The 22,581-nt window shown below is 40.7% G+C and overlaps 1 protein-coding gene across 1 annotated transcript in view; it reads right to left on the bottom strand.

Moving 5' to 3' along the window:
- Positions 1 to 22,137, bottom strand: part of cbl (Cbl proto-oncogene, E3 ubiquitin protein ligase) — a 46,656-nt gene extending 24,519 nt beyond the window's left edge. Inside the window, exons 1-2 of the mRNA XM_027173998.2 lie at positions 21,345 to 22,137; positions 10,471 to 10,718 (exon numbers count right to left, since the gene is read on the bottom strand). Coding sequence (XP_027029799.1) covers positions 10,471 to 10,718; positions 21,345 to 21,491 — 395 coding nt within the window. The 5' untranslated portion in view covers positions 21,492 to 22,137. The remainder of the gene's footprint in view (positions 1 to 10,470; positions 10,719 to 21,344) is intronic.
- Between the last annotated feature and the right edge of the window lie 444 nt (positions 22,138 to 22,581).

Raw genomic sequence — 22,581 nt, 5'->3', positions numbered from 1 at the left:
TTTCAACCTGTAGATCCTTCTATACTGCACTTGTACCCTATATACATGTAGGCTGAGCGGAAAGCGGGGGGGATTTTTGCATCACCTGTGCCATGTGCTCTGATTTATGGCCACATTTAAGTTAACACAATACATTGTGTGCATTGTTCTTTTATATATCCGCTTCTGAGAATGGAAACGTGGGGATTGATCACACGGCTCCTGCTGATATAAACAGACAGTATATCTATGAAACCGTATACATTAAACCCCTTCAACCGTCCACCCACATGCTAGCTTTTTTATGACTAAGTACAAACACACAAGCCATCACCCCCCTCCTCCGTTTTTCTAATCAGGCTCTTGGCCTCTCCTGGTCAAGACACTGCGTATGAGCCAAACCTTCCCTAGATACTGTGCTTTTGTAAGCCTTCCTCCTCTTTTGGCCTGACCTTTAACCTGCAGCTGGCTGCTCCCTTCCTGTTTCCTGTTTTCCATGATAAAACAGCCAGGCCAACAACTGAGGAGAGACAGAAGTCTGAGAATGCCCAAGGCAGACAATCAAAGAGCCCCTTCTACATCCCCACCTATCACTCAGCGCTGCTATAGTACGCCGGCAGAAGGGATTCAAATGAGAGGTTACTTCTCGAGGTCACGTTTTTTAATGTTGTGCAACAGTGTACAAACACCCTACACTTCCTTTTTGACTTGTGCTATGTGCCAATGTCGGACCGTACCGACTCGTGCTATATGAAGGTGAAAGGCTAAGAGTATCCTACGACGCGATGCCACAATGCCGTTCTTTTATTACGGCTACAATAAAATGGCGCGACATGCTGGAAAACGTGCCATTTTGCTTGATAGAGTTCAGTGATGATCAGAGTTTTAGTTAAAAGATCGCTTTTAAAGTGCATCAAAATGTGTTCTTGGTGTCAGTGAGATCATAATGCAGTTTATGTCTAATTGTTAACCATGTGGTGCGCTAAATTCTGCAAAACCTCAAAACTGTTTCACACTTGGGTGAGAACGAGTCCTTTTATGGGGGTGTGATGTGGTGTGATGACGCTCTAAAAGACTCCTTTTTTAACACTGTTACAACCTGGTACCATATCAAGCAAACAAACCAAATGAATTAGCTGCACTCATGATCCATGCACATGAACATAAGAGGGCTTGGGCTGAATGTACATTTTGATGACGTCACACGATGCGTCTTGCCCAGAATCTACTATCACTCGGAATTAATCCTTTTGATTTTGTGTTCATTTCTGCGAATCACAAAATCCAACACACCGCTCACACCAATGAAATATTCAGAGGTTAAGACCTACCCAGCCAGCCAATATCTGACGATGTTTAAGTGTAGAATGTGTTAATTATTGAGCCTCAGTGAAAGATGCAGAGGTTTAAAAGCTGCGTCCAGCAGGGAGCAGATCAGGGAACATTTCCCACAGCAAAAAAAAAAAAACTCAGATGACCACTTCCTGATGGCTAGAGTTGTGGAAGGTACGACGACGTGTTATACTGCAGCTACAACCGCAACACTCACTCACTCCATCTTGGATCTTGGTGTGACAACACAGAACTTCCTCCCAGTGAGAGAAACCGTTGCATTATTCTGCCCCTGCACTTCTGCCTCCTTCAGCATGTGTGTGTAGGCATGTAGAATTTGCTGGACGTGCACAAGTGGCATGAAGGCAGGAAAAGCACGGCGGCCATCATGCAGATCGTTGTGATTGTTGAGCGAGCACTGAGAGACTCGCTGGGGATTTGATTTAGCTTGTATATATCTATCTATCTATATATATCTATATAGATAGAAAGATATATACAAGTATAGATATATATAGATATAAATTTATAGAGATATGTACATACACACGTACATAATATTAGTAATAATAATAAAAAAAGAAATTACAAAAAACAAGCAAAGTTCCTTTAACTATAAACACACACAATTTTTGAACTTGAGTTTCCTGGGTTCCTTTTTTTGACACAGTCATCATTATACAAATTTAACTCTCCGGAACTGGCTTCACACCAGATCTGTCAGGAAATGGCAGTGACAGCAGCATCACACTCCACTGCACACACACACACACAAGCCTGCAAAACTTCTTAAGTCCACTCTGTCTCGTCTGTCTCTCTTCTTTCCGTCCGTCTTTTTCATCCTTTCTTTCCGTCCGTCTTTCATTCAGTCTTTAGAGGTGGCACCCATTCACTGACAACTTTCACTTTAACAGTTTCAGTAACATTTGAAAGTGGGGGGAGTTTTTTTTTAAAGAAGACACAAAAGGGGAAAAAAAAGACCAAAGAAAGTGTGTTTTTGTGTGTGTGTATTTTTAATTAGGGCAAACGGGGAAGTGTACTACTGTGATGATGTTGAGTGCACTCACAAGAGTATAAATAAACATGATGCAGTTAAGCCAGGCCAACAAAGTGCACAGGGGAGGGGACTGAGATGGCTGAAGGTACAACACGCTGCAACACACTGTGTTTCCATCCATCAGCCACATGGCTAGCCTGCAGCGGTGTGAAGGGGGAAAGAAAAAGAAAAAAACGGCCAAACGAGTTTATACTCCGGTGAAGAAGAGCACGAAAGCAGGTCATTTAGCAATTCCATTCTTGTAAGTGGCTCGAAGCCTGAGTGGGCTAATGTGATCTTGTTAAAGAACAAAATGAAAGATCCTGATTAAAGGCTGATTTAAAGGTCGTTAGCTCTGGGCGTCTGTAATAGTTTCATTACTTAAAATGAAAAGGGCTTTACATAGCCTCGGCACCTGGGTAATGAGGAGGGGAAAACAACTTAAGGCAGACTGACTGCAGTGCTTAAAACAATATAAAAGAAAAGGGCTGTAAGAAGCATCTCATTACATTTAAGTGCTGAACTTCACAAGGCAGATGGAGAAATGAAGGTCTAGATCAATTTATATTAAAAAAAAGTTTCAAGAAAAAAAAGAAAAAAAAAAGGCAGAAACTTTGAGCCATTTGCACAAGCTTGTTAAAGAACAGATCTAAGATTCTGATTAAAGGCTGATTTAAAAGTCATTATCTCTTACTACTTACAATTATAACCGCTTTATACAGCGTTAACCTAACCGCTGGGGGAAAAAGAAGAAGAAAAAAAAAAGGTATTTCTCAACAAGTGCTGAACTTCACGTGGCATATAGAGATGGATTTACTATCCAAACGGTGTTATTTAGGTGTGTAAAATAGTTATTTCTAAAATAGTAAGTAGCATTTCTTGTTAGCTTCAGAAATGCTAATCTTCATGTCAGAGAAAAAAAGACATACATTTATTAAATATAATAAATAAATACATAAATAAATAAATAAAAAGCTTGCGATAAAAGCCGTTATTTTGGTGTCTATTTTAGTTTCATGACTTCGAATTAAAGATGATTTAAATAGCTTCCACACTTAGGTAATGAGGAGGTGAAGAAAAACTTAAGGCAGCCTGCAGAGCTTTAAAAAAAACATTTCATGTTACATACATGGGCTGAAATTCATACAGAATATGGAGAACAAAGGTCTAAAGTAATTTAATATCCAGAAATATTGTGTAAACATGAGCCGAGTACATGCTTAAAGATTTTATTGCAGTAAGCCTAAGGAGCTCTAAAAAGCTCAGTGAGCAAATTATCTCAAGCCTTTATCAAGTGCCACAACGTGTCGTTCACTGATGAGGTTTACTCATTGCTCAGCTCCGAAAAGGTTCACAGAACATACAGCGTAACAGGATGTAGATAGTGAACTTGCAAAACAAGTACAAAAGATGTACCTTTACCACAACACATGCATTCATGCCATTACATTGGAAGCCTGAAATGAACGAAACTCGATCTCTTCACACGGCGCAGTGAAGTCAGTTACACCACACAACCTGGTGCTCAACTCCAACTACGTTCGGAAAAAACGTGCAATCAATGGCTCAGGAGTTTATCTGCCGCATTTTACATATCCCGTAGCTGACTCATTCATACAGGAGGTCCAAGATAAGATGAAGCGATAGGCAAAGTGAGACGGATGATAGCTTTAGTTGGGGTTGTTGGGTTAAGAGGAGGGGCAGATGAGCCGGCACCTCGTGTGCATTTACAGCCATTGTGAGCTAAATTTAGCCCCTGGTAGAAGGCCCTCCTCAGAGAGAGTCTAGACGCACAGAACTAAGACACAGTTACACACAAAATACAGCAAAAACAGAATGCAGCATTGTTTTTTTTAAACACGATACAATGCAAAACACAGACGAACATTTTCAGGAAGATGACGGCAAACATCAAGAAAAACATGAAGAAAAAAACAAGAAAAGGCTGAAAACTGTGGGGCATTGATATGAGGAAAAGGCGAGAGGCAGGCGCATGACTACACCACTGCAAATCCATCACTCACTCTTGGGGTTAATGGACTAATCTGCATTGTAATAGAGCACAGGTCGGCTTTGTGTAGAGCAGTGTTACAGCTGACGGGAAAACCGAGATATATGTAAAAAAAAAAAAAAAAAGTAAGTTAAAAAAAAAAACTTTATAAATAAAAAACTGTTTTTTTGTTAATCAACATGTTCCAAATCTCCTAAAAAGTTGTGGTCATTCTGAAATGTCGCTAAATTGGTCCTCCTGACATAGCGGAGTTGATTTCGCAATTTTCGGTTTATTTACTTAGTCGCAAATCTACAACAGTCCTATAAGCCTATCAGTGCTAGTCATGTCAGAGTGTGAAACTCCACCCAGATGTAACCATCTCATTCAAATCAAAAAGCACCAACCGGACAGTACTTTAATAAAGTTTTAATCGGTACTATGATTGGACAACTTGTGCTGGGTGTATAACTGAGTAAATAATCCACCTAGTGTCAATTACACAATGACTATTTCGCCTGCACCTTCGGAGGTTAGAAGTGTTGTCAGAGATTACATCTGGGTGGAGTTTCACTCTCTGACATGACTAGCACTGATAGGCATATAGGACTGTTGTAGATGGAGAACATATCAAATAGTAATAAACCACAAGTACGTGTACGACTGTGTGATTACCGAAGTCCAACAAGCACGGATTTAATTCTGATGTAACTGTGATCTAAGCTTTTAGCCTCACAGTGGAAGCTGAATTGTAAAACCAGTAACACACAAATACAGCTGAATAAAAAATATATATTTATAAAAACAGTAAACTGTAAAATGGCTCATTCCTGAGGAAGACTTTAAAGGGGTTTGGCATTCGTTCTTTTTATAAACAAGCAGCTTCTGTTCAAGTAGATAATAAGCGGCAAATGTTTAGTTTACGTCTGGATGTTGTTTTGACTGAAATCTTTGCACAGAAATGTAAAACACCCTGGACAGGATGAGACGATCAGATCTGTGACAAGACTGACACGGATGGGCTTCTGCTGAGGATGTGGGGTGAGGGTGGGGAGGAGGTATGTTGGGGTCAGTAGCCCTAACTTTACATCTTCATCTCATTCTGTACTTTTTCCATCTTTGGTGGTCCTGGTACACTTGATTTTAACACACTACAAGACTCTTCTCTCGCACTCTCTCTCTCTGGCAAATAATATAATGATTACAAAAAATACTATACTATACTCATGTGAAAGCCCTGATAGTGCAGGTTATACCAGCTGCCCCTGTATTTAATTATATAGATGTTGTATATCCTCGATGTAGATGTATTATAATCCTTGATTTTTAGAAAAACTGTACGGTTAAATCCCAGATAATAGAAAGAAAAGAAAATAGAATGGCACTCTCCAGTTCTTCAGATGAGAATGAGATCTTTTTTGAATCTGGTTTCTTCCTCACATCGTCTCAGCCACTTTTCCTTACGAACAAAGTTTGCTCAATAGGGATATATAGAAATGCAAATATTTTTAGTTTGTATTCTGAAGTGTTTATCTAGAGCTGCTTTGTGGCAATTCAATACACCATATAATATAAGGGCTTTTTACGCCTGGTCACTTCATGCGTTTTCTGTGATCCGATAAAGACCAGGTGTAAATGCCCTCCGAAACGGTTTTGAGACGGATATAAATCCGATCGTTCAAACCACTTCAGGAGGTGGTCTGGGACGCATTTCAGATGAAACTGGACAGGTGTAAATGCATGTGGTTGTTCAAGCTACATACGTCAGCGCTAAACTCCTCCCAAACGGACGGACGTCACTCGCAGGTGATCTTTCACCCAGGTGTCGTATTTATGTGGCCTAATGTAAATGGAACAGTTTTAACAAATCAGATAGCTATCAGATCAGAGAAAACACATGAAGTGACCAGGTGTAAAAAGGCCCAAAGAATCACGTGTGCAGTGTTTAGAGATCTGGAGTAGTGGGAACAGGGTTTTACTGACCACACTGTAATTCTTATCTGTGATAATGATGAGTTATTAGACACCCACAAACACACAAACCCTTAATTCGGTCGATTATAAATAGTCTCTTTTTAGAAAAACAATATTTAAAACAGCTATAATATAACTCTAAGAAACAGAGGATTAGCTTATTGTACGTCGTGTATCGTCAGGTGCATGCTGCTTAAAAAAAAAAAAAAGAGAGAGAGAAAATTAGACGCCATCTGCTTCCATTACCTCGTGTAAAGCTCAGCATTCTGGATCAAAGTAAGACTCGACCCCCTGCACAGCAACACATATGGTGTAATCATTTATCGTGCTTTTTAACTTCCTCCCACCTGTTTCTTTTTGCAGAACAAACTGGGATCGTGTTAAAGATTAGAAGGAGCGGGTTAATGTAATGTGTGGATGCAGTTAGAAAGGCAAGTTAATTGTGACGGTCTAATTATAAAATACGTTTTATTTGTAAAAAAAACCCCGATTAAAAAAAAACAACAGAAGCGCTGCACGTAGGCAGTGTGTCAGTATGTGCGCTGATGGCCTCGCTGAGTCGAGCGGATAGAGCAGTCTGGATGGCCTGTGAGAAAAAAAAGGAACTGGAAGTGCAATTGCTAAACAGGAAGTGCAGTGTCTGAGATACAGTGTGACTGCAGTACCTAGTGTTAGTCATAGATTCCTTGCTGCTCAAGCATATCATATCATATAATCATATGCTTCATTAACCACATCTGTCCAGGGTTTAGTGTGCAATTATATTTATATATATTCTAAATATATATTAAATCCTAAGGCTCAAAACAAGCAACTTTTCAAATTTGCTTTGTAAGATGCATTTGATTTTACTCTAAAAACCACGACTTGTTTATAACTTTTAGAGAAACAACGATCAGCTTCAAGATCCAAACCGTCCAGCTGTTAATGTTGCCTAAGCCATTAGAGTAAAGTTATTCACTTCTGTCCCAACCAGCCGAGTAAATGACCAACCAAAGGCTAGACTACTGCTGGGTTAAGCATTAGGGTCTTGATGTTTTTCTTTTCTCTTGCTCTTCTTCGGTTAAATTCAGCTAGCTCGAGTTGCTTTGAGGAACTGAAAATAAAAACAAAAAAAAAACCCTTTCCAAAAGCAGCTCAGGGTTTCCTCGAAAAACTGGCACAGGCTTGTTATTTTATAGCTCAATATTTTAGCTAGTATACGACCACAGATCTACAACAATGTCCTATTAAGATAAAAGTAATCGACGGCCCGGTCTAATTCACTACGTCCGCATGGCTTGTACGAGTTGTAGAAATTAGTAAACGTGACAAATAACCGTTTACTACCGAAAGATAATAAAATAGTCACACGTCTGGCCCGTGAGCCGAGACACGTGCTGTACGTTAAAATTAGGGCCTGTTTATAAAAAAAAGTGTCTCTCTTCAAAGTAAGCACTCTACTCTGTGATGCCCCACAAGTGGTTGCACATTAAATTTGAACGCCTTACACTGAAAGCCAACTTTGTCCTGATTCGCCTTATATCAGGCGTATGACAGTTAACTAGTTCATTTGCTTATACGGATTATAAAAGTCTGATAAGATGATTGTAATATGTTGGTGTATTGTAAAAAGAGTTAAACAGTATTTAAGCATTAACCTAAATACAGATGATTGAAAATGGTTATTTCTAATTTAAAAAGTTATAAAACAGTAAAGTATATTTTTTTATTAAAATTTCTAATTCTTGGGGGGGAAAGAGTCTTAAAAACAGTAAAAGCAATCGAGTACATAATTAGCGACAAATTTTTGTTTACATCCGGAAGCAAGTAGCTGTGTGTTGTTTTGACTAATTTTTCCTCAAAAATGAAAACGCACTGGTCAGGATGGGAATCCCATGAGTAAAACCTCAACAACATTTCATAAGGGTGATGCCAGCTCTAGCAACTACTAAACAAAAGAGTTTGCGTTAGTCGCGTTTACCTTATGAGGAAGCTAGCATAATTGAATAGCTGAAACTAGCCAACTAACTTACCTACTGCATGTTAAAAACATTCATTCCAACTACAGTAAACTGAAGAGTATATAATGATGTAGAAAATGGTGTTTGTGACTTTAAATGTAACGGGACTTGAATTGTAGTTAACAGCTTAATTTCTGTGTAACTGGAGATTACACTATGTGGTGAGGATCGGGTTTTATCCACATACCTCAGTGTTGGAAAAAGATTGTCTATCGTTTATCTACCCGTTAATAACGGTTCTGTGAACAATCGGTCCCTGGTGATGTGTGTAGCGTAATAGATGCATGGAAGTGTTACAAATTAAAATGTTTATAATAAAAAAATGTAAAACTTTTTTTTTTAGCATATAGAATTGGACGGATTTGTCCACCCCAGAGAATTTTCATACAATTCTTCGTAGGTTTTGTGACTTTAAAACTAAGGCTTTGATCGTACGCTTGAATTTGTACACCGGAAACTGTTATACCTGTGTGACTAATAAAGAGAGGAGAAAAAAAAACCCAAAAAAGAAAAAATAATAATAATAATACGAGGTGTCTTCTCTTTTGTTAGGAATTATTTGCACTATAGAAATTCCAAATGAGCAAAGATTATAATGTGTACACAATAAGCCACTTCAGCAAAGAGCAAAGAAGAGTGAGTGAGTGAGTGAGTGTGTGTGTGTGTGTGTGTGTGTGAGAGAGAGAGAGACAGGATGAGCAATCTGAATAGAAATACTTCAGATCACATGTAAAGTAAGAGGGTTAGCTATCAGGGATTGTCCTGTGCACAGCACTTCCTCTTTCTGCATCGAACATAGTGTAGAAATACAATACCACTGCAGAACAGATGCCATCTCACAGCGGGTAACTAACTAACTAAATAAATAAATATAGAAAATAAAATAACAATAATGTCATAATGGATATTGGATGTTTATCTCACAACACGGACAGATCGTTGGGTTTGAACATGAACCGGCTGATGCCTTTAAAGGGCAACAATACAATCAGTTTCTCAACATTACAAAGAGTTTCACAACTGCTAAGAGCTTCTGCTTTTAGATGGACCTCCCACGCAGCAGACAATATGCTAACATGTCGCTTCTCCAAGTCAAGAATCACTTCTAAAAGGCAAAAACTATGACCGACGGTCGAGAACGTGTGTCTGAAAAGTGACCGAAGTCTTATCTTTACAGACAATTAACATGGTTTTAGTGACTGTGGGCTGAATTTTAGTGAGAGAGAGAGAGAGAGAGAGAGAGAGCACGAGAGAGAGAGAGAGAGAGAGAGAGAGGTGTGAAAGTTTTAGCGACTCATATTTCCACAACATTTATTTCCACTTATTTATTTCCACTACACGACCCACTGAGTCTTAGTGAGTTTTAAATGCAGCAAGACTTGAGGTGATTAACAGCAACCTGTGACCAGTTAACAGCAGAAAATAGCTGTGCCATCATTTAATATAATGTAGATACAAAGCTTCCTATAATCAACGTTATATTCAAAGCGAAGCGACTTTTAAATATGCTGTTACATGCAGAGTGTTCAGTTTTAAGAGTAAGTACAACTCTCTTGTCACAGGGGACAAGGAGACAAAGGAGACTTCATTAGGGGTGACGCTGGTTCAGATTGGTGATTTAAACGCTGGATGATGACGTTACAATGAAACAGGACCACAAACAGGCCCTCGACATTAAGCTCCTTAACTGACCCTGCTGACACAAGACTCATAAAACACACCAGCAATTTAGAGCAGAAAATGTAAATAGATAGCGAGTCATCTGTCTAGCCAGAGATCTAACAAATGAAGTTATGTTTGTTTAAATGCCACAGACAGACAGACAGACAGACAGACAGACAGACAGACAGACAGCATACAGAGTGTATAGATCTGGACATCTGTAATGGTGATCGGCTGTACACAACTAACACTATAAAGTGCCACAAGTTTTGACACTTGACTGCCTTGCAAACCCCTTAGCTTCACGCTTTGTGTAAATATCACTCAGCCAACAGTGAGCAAAAAAACAAAAGTGTGTTTGTGGGTGCATATCGAATGAAGGCGAGAGCAAAGATGTAAATGTATTTGCAATGTATTAAAAAAAAGTGTTGTCGCCGCCTTGCCGGTGTGTGTCTGGTGACGTTGTGAATGAACCCAATCTGTTCCAGGCTCACCTTGGCTGCGAGTTCTCCTCGTACATGCGCTCTTTGCCTTCCTTGAACAAACTAATCGTCTGCTTTGTCTTCTTCATCAAGTTTTCCATGAAGACGCGGAAGTACTCGTTGTCACCCAGCGTCTCCATCTTGCCCTCGTAGCGGGACAGGATGGTGCGAAGATGCTGGTAAGTATCAGGGAGCAGGTCCAAGATGTACGGAGGACTGTTCTTGAGAGCCAGCTTTGGGTTCTGGCATAATCGCACCACCTGCAAAGAAATGATCCAGTTACACCACAAATAAACTTAAGCTGAGGGGAAAAAAACACTCTGAAACGGATTAAAGATTTCTCTTTTTAAAAAGTGTGTCATCTTACTAGAATAAAATAGATTCATTATTTAGGAGCTACAATCTTGAGATTTTGTGTTTCTGGTATTTGCTCATGTTCAAGTCCTCCTGGGAACTTGGTCACAATTATGACATCCGGTGCATTCAATTCACTTTAATCTTCACAAAAAAGGAGGTGAAGCTTCTCTTGATTAACTATAAAATAAAACAGCAAGGTTTGTTTTAACTCCATCAAAAAGCAAAACATGCCTGATGCACTTTTTTTCTGGTTTCAATCCATTTCTAAAGCTTCTGTAAACTTTGTTAGATATTATATCCTGTACAATGTTACTGTAATTTGTTACAAATAAAAGAAAACATATTTGCAAAAAAGTTGTTGCTTTTGAGATGAGTAAACATTCAATGTCAACAAATTTAACGACAATTGTGTGTAATTTCAACATGTTTTGACTGACACAAAACCTAGTCTTGTGTGGCCAGATTGACGGCAGAAGCTCTGGACTCCATAGCAGATTATATTGGCTAAGGGTCACCCAAGAGGACATCTGACCATCACGTAATGCAACCAGATACAGTTGGTTGTGTTCAGTATCATGTCTAGGAGCAGGAAAATGTGAGGTCCATACTCCAAATTAGTCCAAATTAATGCGACTATACCATTGAATATCCAGCATTTTACCGATCATCACCACAGTTGTAAACAGACATGACTACTTTTAGTCATGTCGATTTTGTGTGCCATATGCATATGACGTTCAGCCAGCGGTTCGTGGCCGTGACGTCCGCAGCCACCCCTTAACGCGCACCCAACTCAAAAACAGTCAGAGCTCATATAAAAACCACTCGCTCTTCCCCACTCGCAATTATGACATGGTGGTGGCGTTCATGTGCTTTCAAACCCTTCCAAAATGACTTGAACTCACCATATTGTAAAACTAAACTGCAGGCAGCTAAAAAAAACCGATGAGTACGCAATCCAGTCATCAACCAACAGCTCTGTCTCGCTAAACCACTCAAGACTCCTCAGCCATGTAACAACCTACCAGCGTGATCGTATTTAATGTTCTAAAGCAGAGCGCACTTTGTAATTTGTTTCCATAAAATGTACTTGCACTCTGCCACTATCCATCCATCCATCCATCCATCCAGCTATCAGTCCATCCATCCATCCACAAACCAACACAATCACAGGTCCAACAGAAACACTGAGACACAAAAGTCATTGCATTTCTTTTCCAATTTAATACTTTAATAATTTAAAAATTTAATTTGATTATTTATCAAATTTTATGATTGACAACAACTTTAAAACAGTAGAATATTTTACCCATTTACATGAATTTCAGAGTCTTTTTTTTTGGAATGCTCTACTCTACACTGATGTTTGCTGAGATGCTTTTCTGCTCAACACGTTAGTAAAAAGTGATTGTATGAGTTACTCTACACTTCCTGTCAGCTCAGATCAGGCTGCTTGCTCAACTCTCTGCTTGGTCGCGCTTCAAACAAGTTTTTTTTTTTTTTGCATCATTCTACAGTGTTTTGTTTAAACCCAGCAAGTCAATAGTTTCTCAAAAACTTAACCCGGTCTGTCTGATACGAAGCGTGTCATGGTTATAAAGTCACACTTTTCATCATGGTGGTTGACCAGAACATTAACTGACATGAAGGACTTCCTTTATATTTAGCCCAAACCAAGTGCTTTTCTTCTCTGGCAACACCACAACTTGCAAATGCTATCGATGTTTAGATATAAAATAATGACATGTTACAGTTTTTTAATTTTAATGTTTTAGGAAAAAAAGGAGCTCCCCTTATGAATATGTTGGTTGTTTTTTCGCTAGCTCAACCAGTGATATATTAAATGATACTGAAAGGAATGTAAAGCAAAAAACACTGATATTGCTGAATTTTCTCTGATCAGCATCCGAAATCAACTACTTGATACATCATGCGTAGTGAAAGAGCAGCGTACATGAACGCTCTGTGACATAGAAGAGAAAACAAGTAGAACGCTGAGGCGAAAGGCATCTAAGGGGATGGCCATAAGGCCAGCAAACCTCTTCCTTCTTGCTGGTAATTTGTATGACAGAAATATGCTTAAAATAACCTTAAATTATAAACAGGAAGGAAGTTACTGAAGCGTCTGAAGAACAACTATTTTAGCTATTTGACCCTTATTTGGATCAATTCCAACATCTGATCGTTTCATCTGCTGGTTATATTGACGGACAATCTGAAAAAGGGATCGGAAGATATTACTATTATTAGCAAAAATAACATATAAAAATTTTATTCGCCATTCTCTTGAGTTTTTTCTCCACATTTCCACCATGTTGAACGGTCACTAAACCCCTCCTCCTTTGCACATGGAGCTGAAAAATTAATTAGCTGAACATTAGCCGAAAAAGTCCGTACTTCAAATGTACAGAAAATACACCTGCCCAGAAGCCTTAAAATCATTTCATCATACCACCATTTAGGAAATGCCTATTCTGATCTTGTATACTATACATCTAATCATCACTTCACCCACCTACTCACCCATACGCCCGTCTGACTACTGACCCACCTACTCACCCATACGCCCGTCTGACTACTGACCCACCTACTCACCCATACGCCCGTCTGACTACTGACCCACCTACTCACCCATACGCCCGCCTGTCTACTGACCCACCTACTCACCCATACGCCCGTCTGTCTACTGACCCACCTACTTGCCCACACGCCCGTCTGTCTACTGACCCACCTACTCACCCATACGCCCGTCTGTCTACTGACCCACCTACTCACCCATACGCCCGTCTGTCTACTGACCCACCTACTCACCCATACGCCAGTCTGTCTACTGACCCACCTACTTGCCCACACGCCAGTCTGTCTACTGACCCACCTACTCACCCATACATCCATCTGACTATTGATCTATCTACTCACCTATCAGTCCACAAAGCTATACCTCCGTCCACCCGCCTGACTATCCCTCCGACTATCCCTCCGTCTATCCACGCATGCTTGCATTTGGGATGGCTCGTAGGCAAACTGGGGTGAGGCAATAATGTCCCCAGCACTTGGGTGTTGGACAAACATAAGCAGAAGAGCCTAGAAGACACTCTTCCCTTAAATCACCTGAGCACAGTAAGCAGCATAACTCACTAAAGAAACTAAAGCTGTGTTCCAAACGAAGAACTGCACACTAACACTGTACACTATGTACTCTAACATCCAGTGGATGAAGGATGACAAATGAAATGCGTAATGTGACGCTGCTAGTTTTAAAATATGTAAAAAAAAAAAAAAAAAAAGAAAAAAAAAATCTTCCTTTAGCTTAAGAATTGTTATTTACCACACTTGAGTATGTTGGACTCTGGAGCTCAGCTAGTTTGTGCTTTTGAAACACGATTCTCTGATGACGCGCAAGAGAGACACGGCCACTTCTCGTTTGTTGTCTGGGACTGACGGTGTGTCAAAGTTGAGGCATCTGTTGATGACCTCCATGTTTCCTCCACAAAGAACAAAAATCACTTTGTTTCACACTCCTTTCTTGTTCAGTCTGAACTAAAAAAAATAAATAATAATAAGCCGCCTAGGAATAAATGTGTTATTTTTGGGGGGGACATTCAGAGATGCTTTTCTGTTCACCGCGGTTGTAAGGAGTGATTATGAGTTGTTATAGACTTCCTGTCAGATGAGGCAGGTCTGCTCATTCTCCTCTCAACTCTCTCTTCAACAAGGTCTTTCAGCCTGCAGACCCTTTACATACAGGAGCTTTTTAATTTTCCATCATTCTGTGTAAACCCTAGAGACTGCTGTAGATGAAAATCACAGGAAATCAGCAGTTTCTACAAAAAAAAAAAAAAATTAACTCAACCTTACAACAGAGATCAGACTTTTTCTTCACTTTAGAGTTCAATCTGAACAAAAACTGCAGTGATGTTGACACACACACACACACACACACACACACACACGATTACCTGAACACTTTTTTCCTTCCTTAATGCTTGCTACATTTAATGTTGTACATCTTCGACAAAATAAGTTCTTCTTATGACTCATGCTATAAAATGCAGAAACAGTCGTTCCCACAACCATATGGACAAAAAAAAAATACATAAGAGGAAACCATGTCAAGAAAGGTGTCAAAATTTTTTTTAAGTAATAATAAAAGAAATAAAAAATAAACAAGCGTGCTGGCTGTTAACTGAAAAGCTTTCACAACCTACTCACTTGCACTAACAGAACTGATAGTCCGGATATGTCACAGCACTTTGTCCACCCTAAGCTGTATTTTCAGAAAACACTACACAAGATGCAATCACACTGTACTTCCACTTTTAACTCCGCACTTACTTTAACAATTATACTGACAGTATATTTGTTGCTCAGTCCATTTGAGTCTTACTTTGAGTCTTACTGCTTGAACCACTGCTTGCTTAATGATTGTTATAAAAAGGTAGGAAAGTGAGATCTGCTCGAACGAGGAGTCGGGCAGTAGGGAAGACGACAAGGCCTGCGAACGGCTCTTATCTGCGGAGAAAACCTTCTTGTTCAGTCCGACAGTAGCCATGATTGTGATGTGAATAAAACAGCGTCGCTGTGAGGACACGACGGACACCATCTCATGCTCACGTTCATCCCTCTAGCTCATGTACTCCTAAAACACGAGTCACTAAAGTCCTGCCGAGCATGAGATAACGCCGTTCTCACGACGTGTCCTCTGAATTATCAGTAAGCGTGCATGCGACTGCATGGAGACGCAGACACACTATCTCTCTCATGCATATATACATGTGTATACACAGACTCCCACACACACAGGCCTCCACATAGTACCTGGATTTTTTTTTTGATTAGTCTGAGAACACAAATGTGTGAACCGTAACGACTTTGTCCCGACACAAAACATTGTTAACAATTAAAACTCCAGACGCAAAAATAAGTAAAGAATACACACAAAAAAAAATGTGTGGAGCCGACACACATTCGAATACTACATCCTCCTGAAGGCGTCTTACCATCACTGCTCCAAGTCTGATTCTTTCACTGACTAATGAGTGACACTGCAACTGCATAAAGTCATACGCTGGTTAGTTCCTGATATCGCTGACTTTACAGCAGCCTTTAATAGTACTCTCTCTTTAATAGTCTCTCTTCTTACATGAAGTGAATAAAAAAAAATGCAGATCATCTTGACACCAAGGAAAAAGAAACACGCATCCACAAAGCACCGACACTGGAGACTCCTTCCATCATGATTCGATAATCTCAGAGCTTCACTGTTTCACAGTACAGGAGGGTTTTTTTTTATTATTATTTGTTTAATAAGAATATGGTTATTCGGTTTATTTTCAAGTCCCTGCAAGACCTTTTTTTGGTTTTGCAACAACAGAAATGAACACATAAATCAAGCAAATGCTGCAATATCAGAAGGAGCCTGAGATCTTTCAAAATTACTGCAGATTTGGTTGAGATTTATGCGTCGTGTGACATCATGCGCCGTGCAAAATCGTCGCGTTACACATTCAGCCAAAGCCCTCTTTAATTCACTATAACATGACTACAACCATCATTGAAAGTCATTATCTGTGTCTTCACTTGTAGGTTTTAAAAAAAAATGTGCTTGCAAGTCATTGTCTGGAAGAAAGCACAAAAAAAAATAAAAAAATATATATTTTTAATGCAGAATCCCGGATTAACTGTTTTCTAGCCTTAGATTTTGCGATGCATCGGTCATCTGTCAATTCCTTGAGAATTCTAGAGATAACATTAGCTATTTAATATAAACCTGGGATCTGGATTGGATTAAGATCATAAACTGCCATGCATCATACATCATTATAATGCAGTGGTGCACCGCTCTTCCCCAAACCTCTGTTAGATTAAACAAAAACTACATGCAAACTTTGGCTTGCTTCAGTGTCCGCAGATTATAAACGTTTAAAAACCAACCCTACAAGCGCGGATTAGGAGGAGACACCACCGAGTCAGGCAGCAATTAGAAATGTTAACAGCAGCCTGATTCTAATGCAGAGATACAGGATGACTAATTCAGGGATTGAGAATGACTGTGTGGAATCCGTGGAGGATCGTGTGGGCCATCCTGGAGCGAGTGAGGCTGGAATACACGCTGGACGGGATGCCGGTTTATCTCAGAGCTCACGGTCATGTCGGAGCATGCTCGTTCACACACCGTGGCAAGCAGCATATTTATGTAGGGGGAAACGTGAGGACTGGGGAGAACCCGGAGATCGAATGAAGTGCTGGAGCTGTGAGGCGGCGATGAAGATTTCTGGCTTCTTTTTGACTAGTGCTTTAGTGTTTTATTAGTTTTATTTCAAATGCAGCTGGCAGGTTTAGCTGAATACTCAGTTTAAAAAAAAAGGATTGAGCTGAAGCTTCTTTGCTAGATGAGATTCTCTGAATCTCTCGAACTTCGGAAGCAGAGAATGGAGAGAATGGAAATTCTTACAGAGAATTCTCCTCTTCTGTCTAATTTGTTCATTCCTCTTATTTTTTGTTCTCTGGCCCACTTGCATTCAAATATGTGCAAATGGTTGTGGTGGTTGTTTAACTGAATAAATGAACGTGGCTTAAGTTCAAAGCGATTAGAAAAGCCGTGTCTCAGCAGATCGCTTTTTTTTTTTTTTTTTTACAGAAGTAGCATTTAGAGAATTAAACACACATCCTTTGACAAGTGTGCAGGGGGAAAGAAAAAAAAGAAAAGAAGAAGTCAAGAAATGAATAACCCTATTGTAGGTCTCAACTAATGATTAGCCTGAAGATCTCAGAGAGCAGCCATTCATTAACAACGAGATCAACAGGAAACAAACTGTAATTTATTTAGCCCGGTCTTCCTATCAGATTTCCTAACAGTATCTAATCTCGGGTAGATGGCGAATGTTTATGCTTCGCTTCCTCGAACTGCAAAAATGGCTACGAGGCATAGCGGTCTGAGGTGCTTCTGGCTGACTAGGCTATAGTTATCTGTGGTTAGCAGTGTTGAAGGATTGAGATTATATATAGATCGTAGCCCATCTCTGAGACTTCTGCATCACCCGCCTCAAGAAGCTCAGTTGTTTTTTTTTTTTTGTCCTTCCGGCTTCACGTTTAATCAATCAACACTTCTCAAAAATAGACGGTTTATTAATTGGAAATTCCAATAAGAGGTTTTGAAACCGTCTAATGGTAAATGATAATACCCCTGTGCACAAAGTGAGCTTGATGAGGACACGGTTTGCCAAGATTGGTGTGGAAGAACTTGAGTGTCCTGCACAGAGCCCTGACTCAACCCCACTAAACACCTTTAGGATGAACTGGAACACTGACTGCACCCCAGACCTCCTCACCCAACATCAGTGTCTGATCTCACTGATGCTCTTGTAGCTAAAGTAGCAGAAATTTACACAGCCACCCTCAAATCTAGTGGAAAGACTTCCCAGAAGACTGGAGGTAATTATAGCAGCTTCAGGACTAAATATGGAGTTTTTAGAGCATAAAAATGTTCTTGTAAGGATCACTAAGTGAAAGGTTAAAAAAAAGCTCCTTCTACTGCATCCACGTAAAAAACTATTTTTGTCCGAGCACCTTTATTTCATTTAAGAGCTTACTCAAGCAAGAGACACAGCTCGAATACTTAGTGATTTACTACCAGGCCAGCGTGAAGGTCTTTAAAATGTCATTCTTTGGTCCTGTAGATGGAATAATTACAGATTATTAGATTATTAGATAAGAACCTAACAACAAACAGTGTGTTTCTATCTGAACGGGTTCAAAGTTAAAGCCTTAAAAATCTAACGAGAGCTTGTAGAGTGTGCTTACATCGCGGAAGTGCTGCGTTATATAATTTCTCTTCCTGGATGATAATAGAAGCATGATTGAGGAACGTGTCTCTTTTCTGAGCTTGCTCGTGATGTTAGTTCTGCTTTTCATCTACAATGCATGAATCTGCATGTTAAAGAAATGTATCTCACATATAATGCATCGTGCTGTGAGAAAACTTGACGGAAACATTGCAAAACACGACGAAGTGCTTAGTGGGTTCCTTCTCAGGGGGGAGTGAACTGTGCCGTCTTGTCAGCGCTCACAAATAGTTATTTTCTCTGTTTGTGTATTGGTGAGAATCTCACCGGAAACACAAGGTCAGCATGTAACCACAATTATTTCCATGAACTGCAGTTCTGAGCTGAGCACCGAAAGACATGGAGACGTATTGACACATGGAAAAAAATGATTATACAAATTGATTAGACTTACAAACACATCTGCTTTGTATACCTGTTTGACAATTGCTTTTACCCAAAGTGACTTTTCTGTTTAAAAAAAATAAGGAAATTGTCGTACAATGGGAAAAAGGATCTTTATACAAAGTATGCTGTTTATATGAGGTTTGTTTCTAAAATATTACAATAATAACAACAGGATCACCTGTGCAGGTCCTTAGGAAATTGTACATACAGTAATTACGCTGGTCGACAATCTTTATGCTTATTGTCTCTTGTGTATTGTCTTGTATTGTTTGTCCTGCACTGTCTTTTTGTCCTGCACTGTTTGCACCAGGTTGCACAGATACACTTTATTTGGCTAGGACTAACTTACTGGTCCTTAGCTCTTTGTTTGTCTTTGCTCTATGTAGCACCAGGGTCCCGAAGAAACGTTGCCTCATTTCACTGTGTACTGCGACAGCTATACGTGGTTGAAAATACAATAAAACATGACACACATGTCTTGACATGTCACACATTTAGACGACTCTGTGTTAATGACTAAGTGTCTGTCATGAGATAATCCGGTCATGTGATCCCAAAGCCAAACTACGACATTCGACTGTGGTATGGCTTGTTATATGCACTTATTTCTGGAGCAAAACAGTTATTGTGCCCACAAAATGACTTGAGAGCCATGACTTGAATCCAATTGTATTTAAAGTATTTACGTTAGAGCAACTGCTTTAAACCCTTTGACTCGTATAAGAAATGGCGAATAACGGTCAGAGAAACATATAGAATATGGATCCATCAGGTCATCATGTGATGTGATGTAATCATGGACTTTATGATTTGTGATAAAACGGTGTTACGTATTCAAACTGCTGCAGAAGCCGTAACGGTGTGGAAAGTTAGAGTGTAATAGCAAAACATGACTCTGCACAATGCACGTAACATACGCGCAAACATGCACTTCATTAAACCTTGCAGGAAAACATCGCAACCCAGGGAAAGCCATAAACGGGGGCAAAAGCTACTACTGTTGAGCAAGACCTGCTCTCAGGGTCAGGACATATACTGTAGAGCATCTCATTGGACAAACCTCAAGACTTGTACAGGTTGACTCATAAAAAATAAAAGAAATACCTAAAAACACCAATGTGACAAATTAAACTAGATTTTAGTGTCATATTTTTGCTTTCGACTCCAACAAACAGGTAGAGAAAGTTCTGGAATGAAGAAAAAGTAGAATTTCATGGGAACTGTAAAAAAAAAAATGTAAAAAAAAATTGCAAGGCGTTTTTGAGGCGGACACTAGCAGTCTGAGGCGGACACTAGCAGTGTGAGGCGTTTGTGAGGCGGACACTAGCAGTGTGAGGCGTGTGTGAGGCGGACACTAGCAGTGTGAGGCGTTTGTGAGGCGGACACTAGCAGTGTGAGGCGTTTGTGAGGCGGACACTAGCAGTGTGAGGCGTGTGTGAGGCGGACACTAGCAGTGTGAGGCGTGTGTGAGGAGGACTAGCAGTGTGAGGCGTGTGTGAGGAGGACTAGCAGTGTGAGGCGTGTGTGAGGAGGACTAGCAGTGTGAGGCGTGTGTGAGGAGGACTAGCAGTGTGAGGCGTGTGTGAGGAGGACTAGCAGTGTGAGGCGTGTGTGAGGAGGACTAGCAGTGTGAGGCGTGTGTGAGGAGGACTAGCAGTGTGAGGCGTGTGTGAGGAGGACTAGCAGTGTGAGGCGTGTGTGAGGAGGACTAGCAGTGTGAGGCGTGTGTGAGGAGGACTAGCAGTGTGAGGCGTGTGTGAGGAGGACTAGCAGTGTGAGGCGTGTGTGAGGAGGACTAGCAGTGTGAGGCGTGTGTGAGGAGGACTAGCAGTGTGAGGCGTGTGTGAGGAGGACTAGCAGTGTGAGGCGTGTGTGAGGAGGACTAGCAGTGTGAGGCGTGTGTGAGGAGGACTAGCAGTGTGAGGCGTGTGTGAGGAGGACTAGCAGTGTGAGGCGTGTGTGAGGAGGACTAGCAGTGTGAGGCGTGTGTGAGGAATAGAAATCATCCTGTTGCTTTGCTCCTCATCATCAGGTCAAAGTGTCAGCAGCTCAATACCAGGATGTGTGTTACATCTGCTGTTAGACCTGGTGTTCGAGTAGGATCGTCATTTCTCAACCCTCTAGATCACCAACATCTCCGAGCCGGTGATCATCTGGCATCAAGATCTCATCACACAGGCTAAGCTAGCTAGCTGAATTAGCCTGTATGCTAAGCACGAATACTGGGCCGAACACAAACCTAGATGTCTGCATCTACGGTGTGATGAAACCGGAAATAAATAAATACACGAGCTTTACCTTGTCCATGAGTTTCCAACATTTCTCCACGGTCTTTTTGTCCACGGCCCCGGGCTGGTGATGGGAGTGGTGGAGGTGATGGTGAGGCTGAAACGCGTCCTTCATCAAGCCGATCAGCCCGCCGCCTTTCTTCAGATTTCCTGCCATGTTTCAGCTCCTCGGACCCGGACAGCGTGATCGGTGATAGCGCTGTTAGGGGGCCGGGAGCACAAGCCTTGTTTTCTTACGTCCAAGCAGCGGAATCGACAAAAAAAAATAAAACCCCCCGGTGAGGAAACAGCGCCCGAGTCACACCGAGCGAAGGTCCTGCGTCGGGGGGACGACAAGAAAACAGCTCTACCGACTCGAGGGTGCCATTAAACCGCCTCAGCACAACTAAACCGCGCTGTCACCGGCGTCTGGGCACGAGTTAAACCGTCAAGCGAACAAATATCATTCGACTTCTAGTGCTACTTTTTTCCCCCAAGGAACAAACGAGCGTCTTTAACCTGTGCGCCGCCCTGTAAGCACTGGTTCCCGTTTCCCCCCCACCACCGCCGCGCCGCTCTGCTCTGCTCAGCTCACTGTCTGTCTCCCGCAACGGGAAGTTCAGTTCACGTCTAAAGCGCACAGCAGGAGGGGAGACCGAACCTGCAGACTAAAAACAAACCCATCCGAATTCACGCTTTTAACCGATAACGTGCCGTATTTACTGCACCAGCTAATAACAGCTCATAAAGCCGGCTGTAGACGTACAACTAGTAAAGAAATACGTTTAAACACGCAATCGCCGCCTTCTAGCGACCCCCCCCCCTCCCAAGATGGTTAGGAACACTTCCTGTTCCTCCTTTTCCGCCTCTCAGCTCAGCCTGTAATGCGTGAGGAACCGCCCCATTACAAGCCCCGCCCACAGAAACCACGCCTTCTCATACACCATGCAGCCTGCATGCACGCTTCAGCTCACTTCTGTGACTGCACACTTACAACAGGTCCCATTGTCAAGTCCTGTATAAGCCACTACTGTATCACTGCCACTAAAGTAATAATTATTGCTATTTACAATTATTATTATTAAGAAGAAGAAGAAGGAGAATAAGTTATTATTAACTAAATTAATAATTATTAACTAATAATACTATTCGTAATAGTAATAATAATAATAATAACAACAAGAGTAATAATACTAATAATAATAATTTATAATAATTATTGCAATAATTATTGCTATTATTGCTGTTTCATTATATTTTCATAAAAC

The sequence above is a fragment of the Tachysurus fulvidraco genome, chromosome 11 (genome assembly GCF_022655615.1).
Source record: "Tachysurus fulvidraco isolate hzauxx_2018 chromosome 11, HZAU_PFXX_2.0, whole genome shotgun sequence".
In the NCBI taxonomy this organism is placed as follows: Eukaryota; Metazoa; Chordata; class Actinopteri; order Siluriformes; family Bagridae; genus Tachysurus; species Tachysurus fulvidraco.
The sequence above is the reverse complement of the archived record's forward strand: the minus strand, read 5'-3'. Positions and strand labels throughout refer to the sequence as shown.